Consider the following 17,074-nt stretch of genomic DNA (forward strand, 5'->3'; position numbering starts at 1 on the left):
TCACAGTAAATATTCTTAAATTCTATCAATTCAAATTTCCAGCCCAAAACAAAAATAATTGCATGCCTGCACTAACTTCTGTGTGTCAGATCATGATATCCTTTCCCTACCAGAGAAAGGCTTTTAAAGTCATTTATGCTTCTGGAAACATTACTTGCCATTCCATACAGGGATGCATCAAAGAAAAAAAAAAAAAGCAGGAGAACATTTAAAATAAATTTATTTTAAAATACATCTAAAAAAAACCCACTTGGAAACCAATGCAATATTTAAATATTTGCCATTTATACCAGCAGTCCTTTGGCCCACAGCAAAACAAAAAGTCCCACCCATATTTCAGATTTCTTGTCCCATGGCCATTGATCCTAAACATGTGGATGAGCAGACAAAGTTTCACTCCCCATGTGCCTTAAAAGACATGCTAAAGGGAAAGCAGGATATTATGGTAGGAGCATGTTGCATGTCAAGTGTTTAATGAAAGAGATACAGGAAAGCAGAATGGCAAAGGAATAGCTGCACAGGAAAAGATCATGTAAAAAAAACGAAGAGTAATTTAGATAAGAGGCAATTATAATGAACATTTAGGTTTCCATGCCTGAGGCTGATTTATTTAAGGGTAATCACAGGACTACTCCCTATAGTCTCATTTACAAACATTCTAAATCTTAAGATTACTTTCCTGAAATATTTTGAATTGTAGAAGCAAAAGTTGCAGATTGAAGTTCCAGAACTAGCAGCAGTTATTTAATTGTTAGTATTCCAAAAACAAAAGCTTAGTGGTAATCGCCATCACTAAACTCCAGAAGATGAGACATTGACTGGAACATTTTCTTCCTTTTCCTCCTCTTTATGAACCCAGATATTTGTACACGTTCAACAGCTGCTAGTACATTGCATGTTGCCAGAACACAGATAAGAACAAGGAAATAGAGGCCTTACGCTGTGCACCACACAAGACTAAATTTCTGCGAGACAAGTTTTGTCTCCTCCTCCGCAAGCAAGTTGCATACATCAAACTTGATGAATGGCAGCTAACTTTTAACAGAACATGGTAAAATTACTAAAATCATCTGCCTGCTTACTCGGAATACAAGGGAGAAGTAAGAATTTTAGAGACATGCTACAGCACAGCACCTTCTTAATGAACAGTTGGGCTTCTCAGTTGCAATGCCAAACTTACGGGTTCAAATACCGTGATCATGGTGTATGTCGCGGTTCAAATAGTCTCATCCTGGAAGTGAAAATTACTGTGTTAACAAAATGAACAGCATTGCTGCCACTTTACTCACCCGTTGTGTGTTACAAGGCACTGCCTCAGACCCAGCTTCCGGAAAATATCCACCACTATTTCCATTGGTGTGTGGTCTGTCACGGTGAAAGGACTCATATCAAGTATGCTTCTAAGCTTCAAAGGTCGAGGGCTTTCTGCTGGAAGCGATGGGGTATGCTGGGCAAAACAGACCCTGGAACTGCCAACAATCCCTTCCTGCTTCTTTCTAGCACTTTCTTTAAGAAAAAGAGGGAAGGGGAGAAAAACAGCAGAGGAGGAAGAATTTACATTTTTGGAGTAAAGTAAGTTAGTGCAGACAGACAGATTTATCAACAATACCAGACTGATGTTAGTGATGCTGATATTCTGATCTATGCTATTTCGATGTGTTTCCATAGCCACTGCTTTATCCCCAAAAAGTCTTTGTGCAGAAATCACAAAAGCTATCTACCATTTAGCTTTAGTCATTCTTTGACTACTACTTTTCTCATTCCAATAAGTAACTCTTATTTACTATAAAGAGGTGGAAAGGCGTAAAAAATAATATGCAGGAAGCGCACAGACAGCTGCTGAAGAAACTGCCAACAATCTCAATTGACAGCTCCCCTGTCATGATTCCAAGGGCTGTAATTATTATTGCTTTGAAACCAAAGAATTTTTGACCACTCTGAAAATGTTGCCTTCTTGTTTATAATGAATTTATTTCGCTTTTTTGTGAATAGAATCCTCTTTCTTTTCATGTGTTCATCACGCTGGTGACATTCCCTCCCATACTATGGACTATTTCACACAATCATAAAATCATAGAATATCCTGAATTGGAAGGGAGTCACAAGGATCTTAAAAGTCCAACTCCTGACTCTGCAAAGGACCACGCCAAGGATCTCACTATGTGTCTGAGAGCCTTGTCCAAACACTTCTTGAGCTCTGTCAGGCTTGGTGCTGTGACCTCTTCCCGGAGAGCCCGTTCCAGTAACTGATCACCCTCTGGATGAAGAACTTTTTTCTAATATCCAACCTAAACCTCCCCTGATACAACTTCAGGCCATTCCATTGGGTCCACTTACGGGTCAACAGAGAAAACAAATTGGTACCTGCCTCCCTGCTTCCCCTCATGAGGACACTGAAGACTGCAATGAGGTCTCCCCTAAGTCTCCTCTTCTTCAGGCTGAACAAACCAAGTGACCTCAGCCACTTGTTGTATGGCTTCCCATCTAGACCCTTCATCATCTTTGTTGCCCTCCTTTGGATGCTCTTCTAAGAGTTTAATATCTTTCCTATATTATGGTGCCCAAAACTGCACAAAATATTCAAGGTGATAGATACTGCCCCAGTGCAGAGCAGAGTGGGACAATCCTCTCCCTCGACTGGCTGGCAATGCTTTGCCTGATGCCCCTCAGGACACAGTTGGCCCTCTTGGCTGCCAGGGCACAATGACTCAAACCAGCCACAATGCAAGACTAAGCAACTTGCACTGTACAATCTTAGCAGCCGACACGAGTCTTACCAGTGAAAGTGTATTATTAGAAGAATGTTCTGCTATTTCCCCATTTACTCAAGTAAATGCAAAATTAAACGAGTATATAATAATTTCTATATGTCTATAATAATTTCCAAGTTTTGGACATTCACATATGTCCTACATAATGTAATACCATTGTATTTACGGTATTAAGACCATAGGCAAAAATTTTCCTGAAGTAAACAGTGTGGTGTACACAAAATATATTTTAAAAAACTTTCAGGAGACATTTGTCTCTTTCTCAGGTGTCTTCGTTAAAGAGATACCTCTCAAAAAAATAGTAGGTTAAGATGCAACTTTCATCACTGATTTCATGCACCAAATGTTACAGTTTTGTAGCAGTTTCTTACATGACAATGCTTTTTTTCCTTTGATTACAGTAGTATCCTCAGAATCCAGAGAATTTTTCTTGCTAGTGTACAAAGCATTGTCACAGGTATCACACAAGTGCTAATACTCACTCAGAGAAAGAGGGCCCAAACAGGGCTTGTGTGCTCATGTGCCCAGGGACAAATTTCCCATTACACAAACAAATTGAAAAATAGAAACCTGAAATAATTAATATTGCGCTTATCTCTCCATAAAACAATCTCAGTTGTTATAATGACAGTAAATAACATACTGTCAGAAAGAAATAGGGTATACATTTAAAAATTACTCACAGTAATTCTCACAGAATCCTGCTGGTCTAAAATGAGAAGTACTCAATTTTGAAGAAGAATGTTAGTGTAGCATCACTTGAGGAAGTGAGATACTATCAAAAGCCTCAAAAACCCCAACAAAATATCAAATTAGATGATGTTTTGGCCTACTTGAGTATGATTTTTGTTTTCATGACAGGAGACAAAAACAGATGAGCATTTTCTTAATTTCAGAGCCTGCTAATGAAGATAATAATATACTAAATAAACCTGAAATAAGTCTAGAAACACACAGAGTAAATTCTATTTTAAATATCAAATGATATAAAATAATTTAAATTTGCATATATAATAATGCAATACTGGAACTTAATTACCTATTGCAATAGTTAAATCTCTTCTTAGAGCAAATCCCACCAGTCTCTGTGATTCTTTTGACATAATAACAGGAAAACCATTATAGCTGGTTTCGTTGATCAAGTTTTCTATGTCTTCAACTGTCATATTATCCTGTGTCAGAACTGCTAAAGGTGGATCGCTTCTTCGAGGTCTCATAACATCAGCAGCCAGTGTCGTGTGAGTAAATTCTTCCTTTGCATCCAAGAAAGGATATCCATTCAGTCGGATGTGTGCCTCATAGATGCCTTCCCTACCAAAGGCATCTCCTACCCACTTACTGGTCATGACTGCAGCCATAAGGGGCACAATATATTCCAGCCCTCCTGTTAGCTCAAAGACAATAACTACCAGGGACACAGTCATCCTTGTCACACCACCTGCAAGAAAAATGGTAGCCAGTAACATTCTGGTATCAGATAATTATGAATTTAGAATTTCCTGACTTCCTGTTGAGAACTACAAACACAATTTTGCCATGAAAAGTCATTTGACAAACATCCTTCTGTATAATACTGACAGAAGCAAATGGAGAAAATTTACACAAAACTTCTAGAAGTGAAAAAGAGAGTTTCAGGGAAAACTCACAGAAAGGGAGATAATAAAGGGGATTGGAAAATATGTACAGTTATTTATTATAAACTAAGATTAAAACTGTGTCTATCTCACACCACATCAGGGTTAAAAGTACTGTGAAATGCAAGGAAATCCAGTAAGATAAGAATTCGAAAAAATAATGGAATTAATGCAGGAAGTCACAGGTAGCAATTCAACAGTTATGTTCTCCAAAGAATTAGGAATTTAATGCTGTTGCTAACTCGTAAAACTAAAGAGAATTCTGACCTGATGAAAAGAAAACTTTTTCTTGGACAACAGGAGAAGACAGGGATTGTATTTCTCTTTTTGTTAGCATTTAAGATGATTTTTTTCTGCTAAGGTTTCTGATGCCACATCTTTATTCAGTAAAAGAATATGATCTGTCTTTCAATGCATTCAAAAGTGATTCCAGTGGAACTATTAAAAACCAAAACAACCTCTCCAAAACCTAAATTTGTTTCACACGTTATTTGATTGCCCAAACACACTTTTCATTAAAGAAGAGGTCTACTTTTTGCAAAATCTGTACTAACAGCTTTTAAGTTTAATTTCCAAGGCAACTAAGTTATAAGCTAGGACAAGACCTTCAAAAGCCCTCTCCTAGTTTAGGTGCCCAGCTTAAAAATCTTTCCATGAAGTGGATTTTCAACACTTTGTAAACCAGTTTTGTTAAAAATGCACTACACACTTCTGAAAGTTTTGTTTGGATTATGAATTTCAAGAACAATTTTTGCAATTCATGTAGATGTGGCAGCTTCTAATTACTTCTAACAATTTTAACTGTACTTGGCCCTGTAAATGCTCTACTTCATACATTTCAAGAAACTGATTTTTCTGACTGATGTAGTAATAACACCTCTTTATATCAAAAAGAGAAAGCAAACAGTACTACTTAATTTTTCTATTTCTCATCAATTTAGATTTCATGTTATTTCTCAGATCCTTGTGATCAGAGGGTCTTCTGTAGCAACGTGAATGTATTATTCTGAAGAGGGAAGTCCATAGAAAAAAGTGTTTCAAAACTGCCCTGTTTATATATATCTCCTTTAATTTTTTTAATAATTATTTTGATGTTTGAAAAAATCAGATACTTATTTACTTTGTTATATTTTACTTACCTAAGCATGCAGCAGCACCAACCATGGCGTAAAGGCCAGGTGTAATACAGTCAGCTCCAACTTCACACCACTCCTTGAAAATGAACCAGTCATGATGGTAGTATGCCAGCTGCTCCACTGCAATTCCTACAATCCGTCCTGCTATTGCTCCAATTGCCATACTAGGTATGAACAACCCAGATGGAACCTGCAACAGAATCAGAACTGGTGTCATGCTGCTGGGAACAGACCTGACACATCGCTTTACAAGTAACTTTTTTCTTCCAAAAGAGATGCAAATGCTCAAATTGTCAGGTTAAAACCATGTAAGGTGACCTTGAAAGGTTAGTAAAACTTAACAGAATGCTATTGATATCTCTGATTGACCTAATTAGCTAAAATCATTTTATGACCATACTTGTTTATATTTTACTGTATTTAAGAAAAAAATCTATCACCTACACAGGACCACAAACTACATCCTCAGTGCCAACAGCACAATTCTTACCATATGCACGTCCAATTTGAGTCGTGCTACTAGTACTGAAGTGTTCCTTACTATTTCCCATCTCCCTTATTACTTCATGTTCCTCAGAGTCAACATTCACTTACTGAACAGGACTGCCCTTCCTAACTGCTTCCTGACATTGCTAAAAATTAGATGGCTAACTAAACAGGTGATTTTTAAAAGAGGCTTTGCTTACTATACTGCCATTTCCTATACAAAGGAGTGTATACAGAATGCTAAATACACTAAGAGAGAAAAGGCAAGACAATTCCCATTGCAAAAAGGAGCTAACACATTAGGTTAAAAAAATGTTCCTACTGTCATTTTAGTTACTTAAAATGTTTTTCTGCTATTAACTAAAACCTGAAAAGGGCACGAAGCCTTGTAACACCAACATAGCTTAGTAAAATATTATTGCAAACTTGCTTTTATCAGCAGCTTCATAAAGAGTAAGTGTTCATCTCAAAAACTGTCGTTGTGTATCTTCTCCTTAGGAAGCTAATCTTTCCAGAAAACATACTGGTGCCTAAATGTCTCATTAAACTGGAAATGCCCACTGCATCTCCTCACAGCATTTGTTAGCATCAAAGTATTTTATATTGTGACTGAACTACAAATCTGACTACAAATGAGGACTAGAATTTTTACTTCATCTAAATGCACTTCAACCCATCAACCTGTCAAAATAATGTCATTAAAAAACTGCACTCCTGGTGTAACAAGACAAATCATATAATTTTTCTTGTACTGTACAGCTGTGAAATTTAAGTATTGTGCAATTCCAAACTACAGATTTTTGCTGTGGTATTCAATAGCTAGTGCAGAACCATATTTCAGTTACTATTATATTTTGTCTACATTTATGGTTGCAAAGATGATTTCTAAGCAACAAACCAAGTAGAAACAAACATAGTAAACTTTGTGTTAGAAAGCCAGCAGCACAGGTTTTGAGAAAAAGTTTAATAATCCTTCATTCCCATCCTGAATTACCTAATATTTCAGTGTTGATAGAGGTAATATTCAATGCTATCATTTTAGTATAATATTCAAATTGTACATTTATACCCTGCTGTTATTGCCCACAATTAATTATGCATCTAAACCCCTTTCTAACTGTTAAAATCAAATTTTTTTCCTGAGTGAAATTCCTTCTTGGTGAACAGTACAACAGTATCCCAAAAAACCTTCCATGTTTCCAATATAAAACAACTAAGTAAATCTTTGAAATTGCCTCAGATTCTAGTTTGCTACAGCAGTATGCTGCATAAATTAAGTCTCCACATGGAAATTGCATGCAAATTGTTTCTGGTCCTTTGTTAACGTAACTTTTTTATGCACTAGCTCCTTCTCCTCTTTCCATCATGTGAGGATAATTGTTACAAGACTAACTGCAACTATGATTTTACAGCTGCATTCGTTTGCATAAGCCACTGGATCACAATCACAAAGTGAAGAGGAATCTTCACAGAGAAGGAGCAAGGAAAAAAGTTAAGTTCTTCCTTTTCTTCTCCAGTGCTTGCCAGCCTAGCTCAAGTTATACTACAGAGGAAAACATATGTTCTGTGGCACATGTATCATCTTTGAAACAAGCAAGGATCAGAATATGGGTACAACTTTCCACTTCTTTAGTAGAGCAGTTGTGCACCCCTCAGGTTATGAGGCAAAGGTGGAATCCCACCCCAACTGTTGATCAGCATTTAGACACAGTAATGAGTCTACTGATTGTAAGCAGTACGGTATACATACAAAAGCTTGAAAGGAAAAAACAAACCAAAACAACCCAAAAAACCCCAAATCCCTGCCATATCAGCCTCCTGGTGATGCTTTTTCACAGCAGTAAGAGCAGCAGGAATCACCATGCGCCACTGGCAGCAGCTAAGTTTCTTTACTTACCTCACAGGAAAACAGTTCCTGTGGGGAAAGACATGTCTGCAAGGAACAGACATGGAGAGCTCAGAGGATCCTTTAGAATTATTTAAATAACAAAGTTGTCTTTTTCTTTGTTTTTAATTCTTAATTTGCTCTTTTTACATAGATAAAGCTTAAAATGTAAATAAATAACATGAGAGTGACATCCCTTCTCCAGACCCTGGCTGACATTCTAACCAACCACATGCTTTAAAGCTTAAAAAAAATTTACGTAGCACAGTCCCATCAATGACAGCAGCATGACTCCTTGCCTATTGGCAAAGTAATGAATATATTCTCACAACTTCACAAAAATATTTCCACCATGCTGAAGTTCTAAGAAAATGAACCAAACCCAAATGAGGTATAAGCTCTACCATTCTGTGAACTAGTGAATTCAAATACACACAGTGTGACCCTGTGGTGACAACCCTGTGAGACAGAGCCAGATGCACATGAACACATGAATAGGAAAAGAAAGTCCTAGATATAAATGAAATACAGTAAGTGAATACAAAACAAAACAACAGATTGGAGTTGTCATGTCATAGAATAATGTCTGAATTTTGGACTTACGGAAGACTAACATTTAAAATACGTAGAATGGATTTCTCTTACCCATCAACCAACATATGGAAAATAACTTCAAATAGCAAACTTTTAAAATATCAACACATGAGAAACATGTTACTGTTCTATCAGTTACAGAAGAGTTGAGATTGAATGTGACCACTCCAGATTGTCTACTATGCTCAAGCAGGGTTAACTACAGCAGGTTGCCCAGGCTTGGAACCAATCAGGTTATATTTCCAAGGATGTTCTCTGGACAACCTATTCCAACGATCAAACACACTCACAGAAAGGAAGTGGTTTTTTATGCATGGTGTTACATGGAACAGCAATGTAAACTGAAAAGTTAAACCCAATTTAAAGGCAAATCTGGCTTAGTGAACATTCTACAATATGTTTGCATTAAGACACGTTTGATAATGGAAAAAACTATGAAGGGAGCCTGACAAGACAGAAAATTATGAAAGTATGACAGTTATATGTCATTCAGAAAACAGTCATGGACTGGGGAAAAGCTGAAGACATCTCCAAAACAGATTTACTAAACAACCAGGAAAAACAAAAATTATGCTGCTTGTGATGGAGAAGAAGTTCCCATTACAGTCACATAAACAAAGCTCACTTTCTCTTCAACACATGCAATACTGGAAAATACAGCAAAAGAAATCATCATTATCTGCCTTTAACATCCACAGTAATTACATTAATATGAAAAATGAGGAGAGTGGATTAAAAAAACCCAACCACCTACAAGTTGTTCAAGGGGTACAGTCTTTTCTTCTTCTCTGTAACAGGACTAGAGAATTTGAGTGATTATATTTGAACTCTGCTCTTGAAAATTTTAGAATCAACCCTATTGCTGAATCAGGCCACACAAACAGCCATCCATCCACACAGTTCCTGCTCCCTATTGCATTTAGCATATGCTTCTATTCAGCTGAACAAAGGGCTAATCTGAATTTAAATAAACTTAGTATTGTTTTCTACAAGACTTGCTTATTAACCAACAGTAAAAAGACCTTTTTTAAAAGAACTACACATAAAAAAAAATCTATAAACAAAGCTGCTAGCTTTGAGAGATGGAAAATGAGAAAGGCAATAATTAAAAAATCACAGCAGATGATACAGCTATTGCATTCACACTTACCTTGATACCAAAGGTGAAGACTGTCATGATTATTTTAAATATGAGTGCTAAACACAACTGCCATATAGCTGAATAGACTCCAGTGCCTGCTGGACGGTCAGGAATATCATCTACTATTTTGCTTGCATTCATATCATTTCTGTAGTCACAGAGCGAGGAGGATTCTAATGGCCCACAGTCTGTGAAGAGCTCCTTAATAAGCTCACTGGTGTTTAGCCTTGTATATGGATTAGGAAATGCAATGACAGCTGTTATTGCTGCAACAATAATAACCTCCAGGACAGGATACTTCCCAAATTTTGTAGATTTGCGTCGACGACACCATGCGATATTTGCTCGGATGAAAAACGCTCCCCAGAGCCCACCAAATACTCCCAGAAGAATAAAAGGAAGCAGTTCAAAAAGGTACCACGGAGTGTGATATTCCACATAAAAAAGAACTAGGCGGCTATTACCAAAAGGATTGATGGACCTTAAAACAAACGCAGCTACTAAAGCAGCAAAAAATGATCTCCATAAAGTTTTCAGTGGGAAATAGTAACTGACCTGCAAAAGGCAATACATGAAAATCATTAGTAAATCAATTAAAAAAAATGGAAAGACAAGTTTATGCATGTGTTAGAGCACTGCTGCTCACATGGTTTAAGCTAAAAAAAATGTACTCTTAGATTTTCAGTATTACTCCGATCACCTGGAGCACTGGCACTCCAGCACATCCTACATTTTTAAAAAGCTCTACAACAACTCATACTTTTTAAAGTTAATACTGCAGCAGTATTGAAATGACTGCTGTTTTAAGACTGTTAGGAAATGATGCACAGTAATTTATGTTTATAGGCTGCTCTGTTTGTGTCTCTTTTTAGCATTCATAAGAACCAGGCTTTGTACTAGCTGCATTCTCAAATTTCCTGCTAATAGTTTCATCTCCTTTCAATCTACATTGAAAGGTTTCTGACAGATCTGTTATTTTTAGGAAGTATGATTAAAACAACAACAACAAAAACATCAAAGTCCTCAGAACATGCAATTTCATACTTAAGCCCCACATAGCCTGATCTGAATTTCAAGATAGTTTTCTTCTGCATTTTTTTGGCAATAAAGGTATTTCTCAAACCCCCCTAAGGATATAACAAAATTATACATGAAAGAATATTTTGCTTCCTTTTTTAATTAATAGATTTTTAGTTTTCTTTAAAAATGCCAAAGATAGGAATAACATTCTTATATATTTTGAAAATGACTAATTAAAACTAATTTAATATTAATTACTCTTTGGAGAAAAGAGTTTGGTTGCCTTTCAGATCAGTTTTATAGCATATTTGCCCTTTTAATAATTATTATATTCAAATTGTGTTTAGTGTCAGAAACTTTAAGTAATGTTTAAAAACTTGCTTCACAAAACTGTCCAGTAAGTTTCTAAACCTCTTTCAAAATGAAAAATAACAGCCCTATTTATTTTTTTTCAGAATAAACTCCTAGACTGAAAAGATGCTGTATCTCTATCTGTATGTAAACTGTAATTACTAATGGACTCAGTCCTTCTCCAGAAAAAAATAACTGAGAATAAAGGAAAGCTGACATTCATCCAAAGAAAAGAAAAAATATCTTTAGGAGGACTCTTGACTTTGAAATGTGGGTCAAAAAATAATTCCCTTCTTAGGAAAGACTCTGCAGCTTAAAGGAGTCTGAGATTATTTAAGCTAAAAGAGACTTTTTAAAAATATCTATCCTTCAGTGCCATCTCCTGACGTACCTCCTCCAGACTGAAAAGGACTCCCCCAATTGGGGCACCAAAGGCTACAGAAACTCCCGCTGCTGAGGCAGCTGACAACACCTGGAAAAGAACAAAGGTGAGTGGTTTTTTGCAGTTTGTTTTATGTTTAAAACATGAAGAACAGAATCTTACTACAGCTATCAGTTTCTTCTATGTTTCTGTTAAGGATACACAGATTTAGTAACAGAAAAGCATGAAGTAAGTGTATGAGAATGCTCCTAAGATGTGGAGAGTGGCCATAGCAGCCATCAATCAGGTACTAGACATGAGAAAGCCAAGGAGACTGCTCAAAGTTCAGAGTTGAAACTAGCCAGAGTTGTGTCAGATGAAAAGAAGGTTTTTTTTAAATACATTAATAGCAAGAGGAGGTCTAAGGAAAACACTGAACTGATACTTGTTGAAGATGGACATCTGACTAATATGGATGAGGAAAAAGCATAGGCATTCCATGTTTTTTTTTCCTCACTCTTTTTAATAATACTGATAGACCTTGGGCTGCCTGGTACCCTGAGTCAGACGGCCACAAGTGTGGGAATAGTGACTTTCCATCTGTGGACATTGAAATTGTAAGGGGCCAGCTCTATCAGCTGAATGTTACTAAGTCTTTGGAGCCTGATGGGATTCTTCCCAGAGTACTGAAGGAGCAAGTGGATGTTATGGCTAGACCCCTCTCAATCATCTACCAAAGGTCTTGGGATCTGGGAAGGATCTGGCAGACTGGAAGCAAGCCAGTGTTAGTCCAATCAAGGGCATGAGGGAAGACCCAGAGAAATAAAGAGCTGTTAGCCTAACCTCCAACCTCCACAATTTTCAAGGAGCTGAGAAGACTATACTGGGTGCCACTGAAAGGCTTTTAAATAACAAAGCAATCATCAGGCACAGTCAACACGGGTTCACAGAAGGAAAGTCCTGTTTAACTAATTTGGTATCTTTCTATAATAAGGTCACCCATCCAGTGGACGAAGTGAAGGCTCTGGATGTAGTATTTCTGGATTTCAGTGAGGCCTTTGATACTGTCCCTCACAGCATCCTTCTGGACCAGTTGTCCAGCTGTGAGATGAACAGGTGAAGACCTGGGTGAACATCAGGACTCAAAGAGTTGTAGTGAAAAGAGCTACATCTAGCAGGCGACTGGTCACCAACATTCTGTTCAGTGGATGCAGGAGTTGAAGGCACCATGAGCAAGTTTGCTGATTATGCCAAACAAGGACATGTTATTGACTCTCCTGAGGGACAAGAGGCCTTGCAGAAGGATCTAGATAGACTGGAGCATTGGTTAATGCTCCATTGGTTAATTAGTAGTTAATGGGATGAAATTTAATGAGTCAAAATGCTGCACACCCAGGATGAAGTAACACCAGGTTCAAGTATAAACTGGGAGAGGACTGGCTGGAGAGCAGCCCTGCAGAGAGGCATCTGAGGGTGCTGGTGGGCAGCAGCTCAGTGTGAGTCAGCAGCATGTCCAGACAGCCCAGGGTGCAAAGCCCATCCTGGGGAGCATCAAGCATGGCACAACCAGTCAGTCAGCAGAGGTGACTGTCCCACTGCATTCAGCCTTGGGGTGGCCTCTCCTGGAGTGCTGCGTGTGGGTCTGGGCCCCACAGTTCAAGAGGGATGTGAAGGTCCTTGGCTGCATCCAGAGGAGGAGGACAAAGCTGGTGACAGGGATGGAAGGAGTGTCCTGGGAGGGCTGACTAAGAACATTTGGCTCGTCTAGTTTGGAGGGAAGGAGGCTGACGGGCAACCTTATTGCTCTCTACAGCTACCTGAGGAGTTGAAATGGAGAGGGAGATGCTGAGCTCTTCTCCATGATATCCAGTGATAAGACGCATGAGAATGCTTTAAAGCCGTGCCACAGGATATTTAGACTGGACGTTTGGAAGCATTTCTTTACTGAGAGGGTGGTCAGACTGGAACAGTCCTCCTAGAGAGGTGGTTGATGCCCTTTACAACATGCTTTAGCTTGTGGTCAGCCCTGAACTGGTCAGGCAGCTGGACTGGATGATCATTGTAGGTCCCTTCCAATTGAAATAGTCTATTTTTTCGACATGTGTGTGGTAAAGAACTCCATAAGTCACTAATATTATTCAAGGGACATAAATCGATGACAGACTACATAGTTTTTATATCAGTCCTGGAGATTTGCACTCAGTAGTCTTCAAGCAAAAACCCAGAAAAAGGACTGAGGTAAACTGAGATGAACTGAGAGACTAAGAGGAACTGAAGCAGCAAGTGGTCCTACAGCATCATGGATGAATTATGTTCAATATATGAGGATGGTTAGTGCTAATTATAACAATACTGTTTAAATTCCTTGCAAGAATACTGGCCCCTGGGTAATAGCCCTTAACACACCTGTTGAAGAATACAGAGAGAAACTCAAACAATTATTACAGTGTTCTGAGATGAGCAGTTAAACCACAGTAAGCTAAATGATTTAAGAATACAGAGCTTTGAAATAGGAAGTGAACCAAATTTTCCCATGTTCTGCAGTCTCATTGTAGAAGTAGAGAAGTTGAGCTGAGAACTGAAGCACAGCTCAGATAACACCCTTTTTAATTTTACAATACAAAAATTTTATTAAATTAGTAAGAATGTTAGAGCTTGCTATTCTCTCTGACTATCCTTGCTTCCAATAGCATGGCTCCCTCTATTGGGTTTACATGACAAGGTTTTGGTAGTAGAGGGACTGCAGGGGTTAGCTTCTGTCAGAAGATACCAGAAGCTGCCCCCATGTCCAACAGAGCTGGCTCCAAAATGAACCTGTCTCCGCCCAAAGCTGAGCCCATGAGTGATGGTAGTGTCCTGTGATAAGATACTTAAAGGATACAAACCACTGCACAGCAGCTGTGAGAGAGTGGAGTGAGAAAAATGTGAGAGCAACAGCCCTGAAGACACTAAGGTTAGTGAAGAAGGAAGGGGAGGAGGTGCTCCAGGTGCCAGAGCAGAGATTCCCCTGCAGCCCGTGATGAAGCCTGTGGTGACACAGGTTGTCCCCCTGCAGCCCATGGAGGATTGTGGCAGAGCAGGCTTCTGGCATGAACCATGGCCTGTGGAGAGAAGCCCAAGCAGGAGGTTTCTTGCAAGCACTGCAGCCTGTGGCTGATCTGGGCTGAGACAGTCCATTCCTGAATGACTGTACCCTCTGTAAAGGACCCATGCTTAAGGAATTTGTGAAGCACTGTCTCCCATGGGTAGAACCCCACCCTGGAGTAGGGGAAGAGTATCAAGAGGAAGGAGCAGCAGAGACAAAGCATCACCTTGATGGGGCTTTGGGATAGAAGAATTCGGAGTGAAGCTGAGCCTGAGAAGAAGGGAGAGGAGGTGCAAGGTGTACTTGTTTTGTTTTATTGCTCACTATCCTACTCTGTTATTAACTGGCAATAAAGTAACTTTCCTCAAGTGTAGTCTGTTTGGCCTGTGATAACTGGTGAGGGTGGGATCTCCCTGTCCTTATCTTGACCTATGAGCTTTTCATCTTATTCTCTCCTGTTGTCTTGTCAAGATAGAGGGGTGAGAGAACAGCTTGGCAGGCACCAAGTCTAACTCACCATCACTAAAAGCATCAAACTGAAACAGAGCAGAAAACACTGTTGTAACCAGGAATACATAGTTCGTGGGTTCAGAGTACTCTGATGTCCTCAGAACTGAACACATTTATCAATTACCAAAACATAGAGTCAAGAACAGAAAGAATTTAAATATAATCAAATGGTCTCTGAGATGGGAGAAATGCAAACTGACTCTGACGTGGAAATTATTCACCTTTCAGAATGCTAGGGATGATACATTGTTCTTAACACAATAAATAACTACTGATAAACACAAAACACTATCCAAGAGAAAAAAATACCATCTTTTAAACAAATCAGTGTAAATGCACAGATATTTAATACATTCTATAAATGCTTTTACAAAAATTTACCTCTCTTTTTTTAGCTTCATTTGTACTGTATTTTGGGAAGAGGTAGGAAAAAATATTCCCACAGCAGCAGGCCACATGTACCAAGGGACCCTCTTTTCCTAGACTCAAACCTGATGCGACAGCCAATACTAAAGTAATTGTTTTTATCATCAAAGTCCACTTCCCCAAGTAACCTCTGATGATGAAGCCACTCAAAATAGTTTTTATCTGGAAAAAAAAATAATAATATGTTATTGCATTCTGCTTTCTCCAGAAAATAATTCTATAATCTTAGCTGCAGAACTTCAAAAACCAGCCTTTTCAAGTGACTGACTTTATCACACTTTAGAACACATATTTTTCAGATTGCTACATTGAGTCTATCTGGCTGCCACAGGCTTTCCATTTGCAACTTACTCTAAAACACTGGACAATAACATACAACAATATTATCAATTACATTTAGTAGTAAATTAATTTGCAGCAGCTTCTAAGACTGTGTTCATTAGTTTATGATGTAAATACCAACTGAAAGGCAGAAAACTTCCAAAGGAAAAATAAACCTGCAAAACCTATACCCAAGGTCATCTAGTGTAGCAATATCCCATTTGCACCAATATTATACCTCCCTGTTTTCTCTTTATGTTTTACCATCATTACATAAAAATTAACAGTAGATTTCTTAACATAAAAATGGAAAAGATCAGCCTTTCTCCACCAGGAAAGATGTGCCACTTGCCTAAGATATTACTGTACTTAATGTCATATTATTAGCCTGGAAAATATGCCCATATATAGGAAATAATATAGTTATCATAGGAAAGGACAACCTGTCCATCAATAGGATGTGCCTAGAAAACAAAGATAGCTAAATCTGGAAACCAATTTAGGATGAAATCTCTTCTGGAATAATGGCATAGGACTACTCCAGGCTTATTCAGAGGCAGGATTTGTCCTTCAACATCTACAAAACATATATATAAAGAAATATTTACAGAAAGACCGGAGAAGTGAGACTGATTGCAATTTATTTGACTTTGGGTTTTTCTCTCCCATTCTGTGGATAGTAGCAGACAGCAATACAAACAGTGAGTTTTTGAGGGTATTACACATTTTACATTGTGACTGTGTTGATTTGTGCTAGTTAAGGGGACTAAAGCCACTGCAACAAAAGATTGATTGCTGTATCAAAGGACCCGTATTCTGTCAATGAATCACTATTCTCTTACCTCCACAGGGAGGGTGAGGATTGGGGTAGGTTTGGAAATCAGTCTTCAGGAATATAATCTCTTAAGCTAAATGCTTCCTTAAACAGTGGTCCTGACAGAAGCATGCAGCAAAATCTACTAACCCAGGAGACTCTCTTATATTTCAGGTATTTTTCCCAGAAAGAATTAACACAATTATATGTTTTCAATCTGAACACTTGTATTAATAGATTTCTTAGGCAGAGTGCTCCCTCTTCCTTCTCCCAACCCTGTAAGGCAGCAGTAATTTTCACATTAACATGAAACAGCTATAATATATGTTTTAGTTAGACCTCACCTCAGGTATCCCTGAGCCACAGGCATAGGGAGCAAATACCTTCACCAGAGAAACTGCTAGGAAGGCAAAGCTCAATGCCCAGAAAATGTACATTATGTAGTTCATTATGTATGAACCTGGACCCTAAAAGCAAAAACAAAGAGTCAGAAAATAAATTTGACATAGGAGCAAAATTACTACTTAAAATAATCCAGA

General features: G+C 38.2%; 1 protein-coding gene across 4 annotated transcripts in view; it reads right to left on the bottom strand.

Annotated features, from left to right (window-relative positions):
* The window catches only part of CLCN3 (chloride voltage-gated channel 3), a 72,832-nt gene that overhangs the window by 5,757 nt on the left and 50,001 nt on the right, over positions 1-17,074 (bottom strand). For all 4 annotated transcript variants that reach the window (XM_051790173.1, XM_051790171.1, XM_051790169.1 and 1 more), the window contains 7 exons: positions 16,880-17,002; positions 15,356-15,562; positions 11,410-11,490; positions 9,657-10,202; positions 5,545-5,731; positions 3,811-4,209; positions 1,290-1,506 (listed from right to left, as the gene is read on the bottom strand). In XM_051790173.1, the coding sequence (XP_051646133.1) occupies positions 1,290-1,506; positions 3,811-4,209; positions 5,545-5,731; positions 9,657-10,202; positions 11,410-11,490; positions 15,356-15,562; positions 16,880-17,002 (1,760 nt within the window). The remainder of the gene's footprint in view (positions 1-1,289; positions 1,507-3,810; positions 4,210-5,544; positions 5,732-9,656; positions 10,203-11,409; positions 11,491-15,355; positions 15,563-16,879; positions 17,003-17,074) is intronic.

This window comes from Manacus candei, unplaced genomic scaffold (assembly GCF_025592945.1).
Source record: "Manacus candei isolate 608988 ecotype Guabito, Panama unplaced genomic scaffold, ASM2559294v1 h1tg000028l, whole genome shotgun sequence".
In the NCBI taxonomy this organism is placed as follows: domain Eukaryota; kingdom Metazoa; phylum Chordata; class Aves; order Passeriformes; family Pipridae; genus Manacus; species Manacus candei.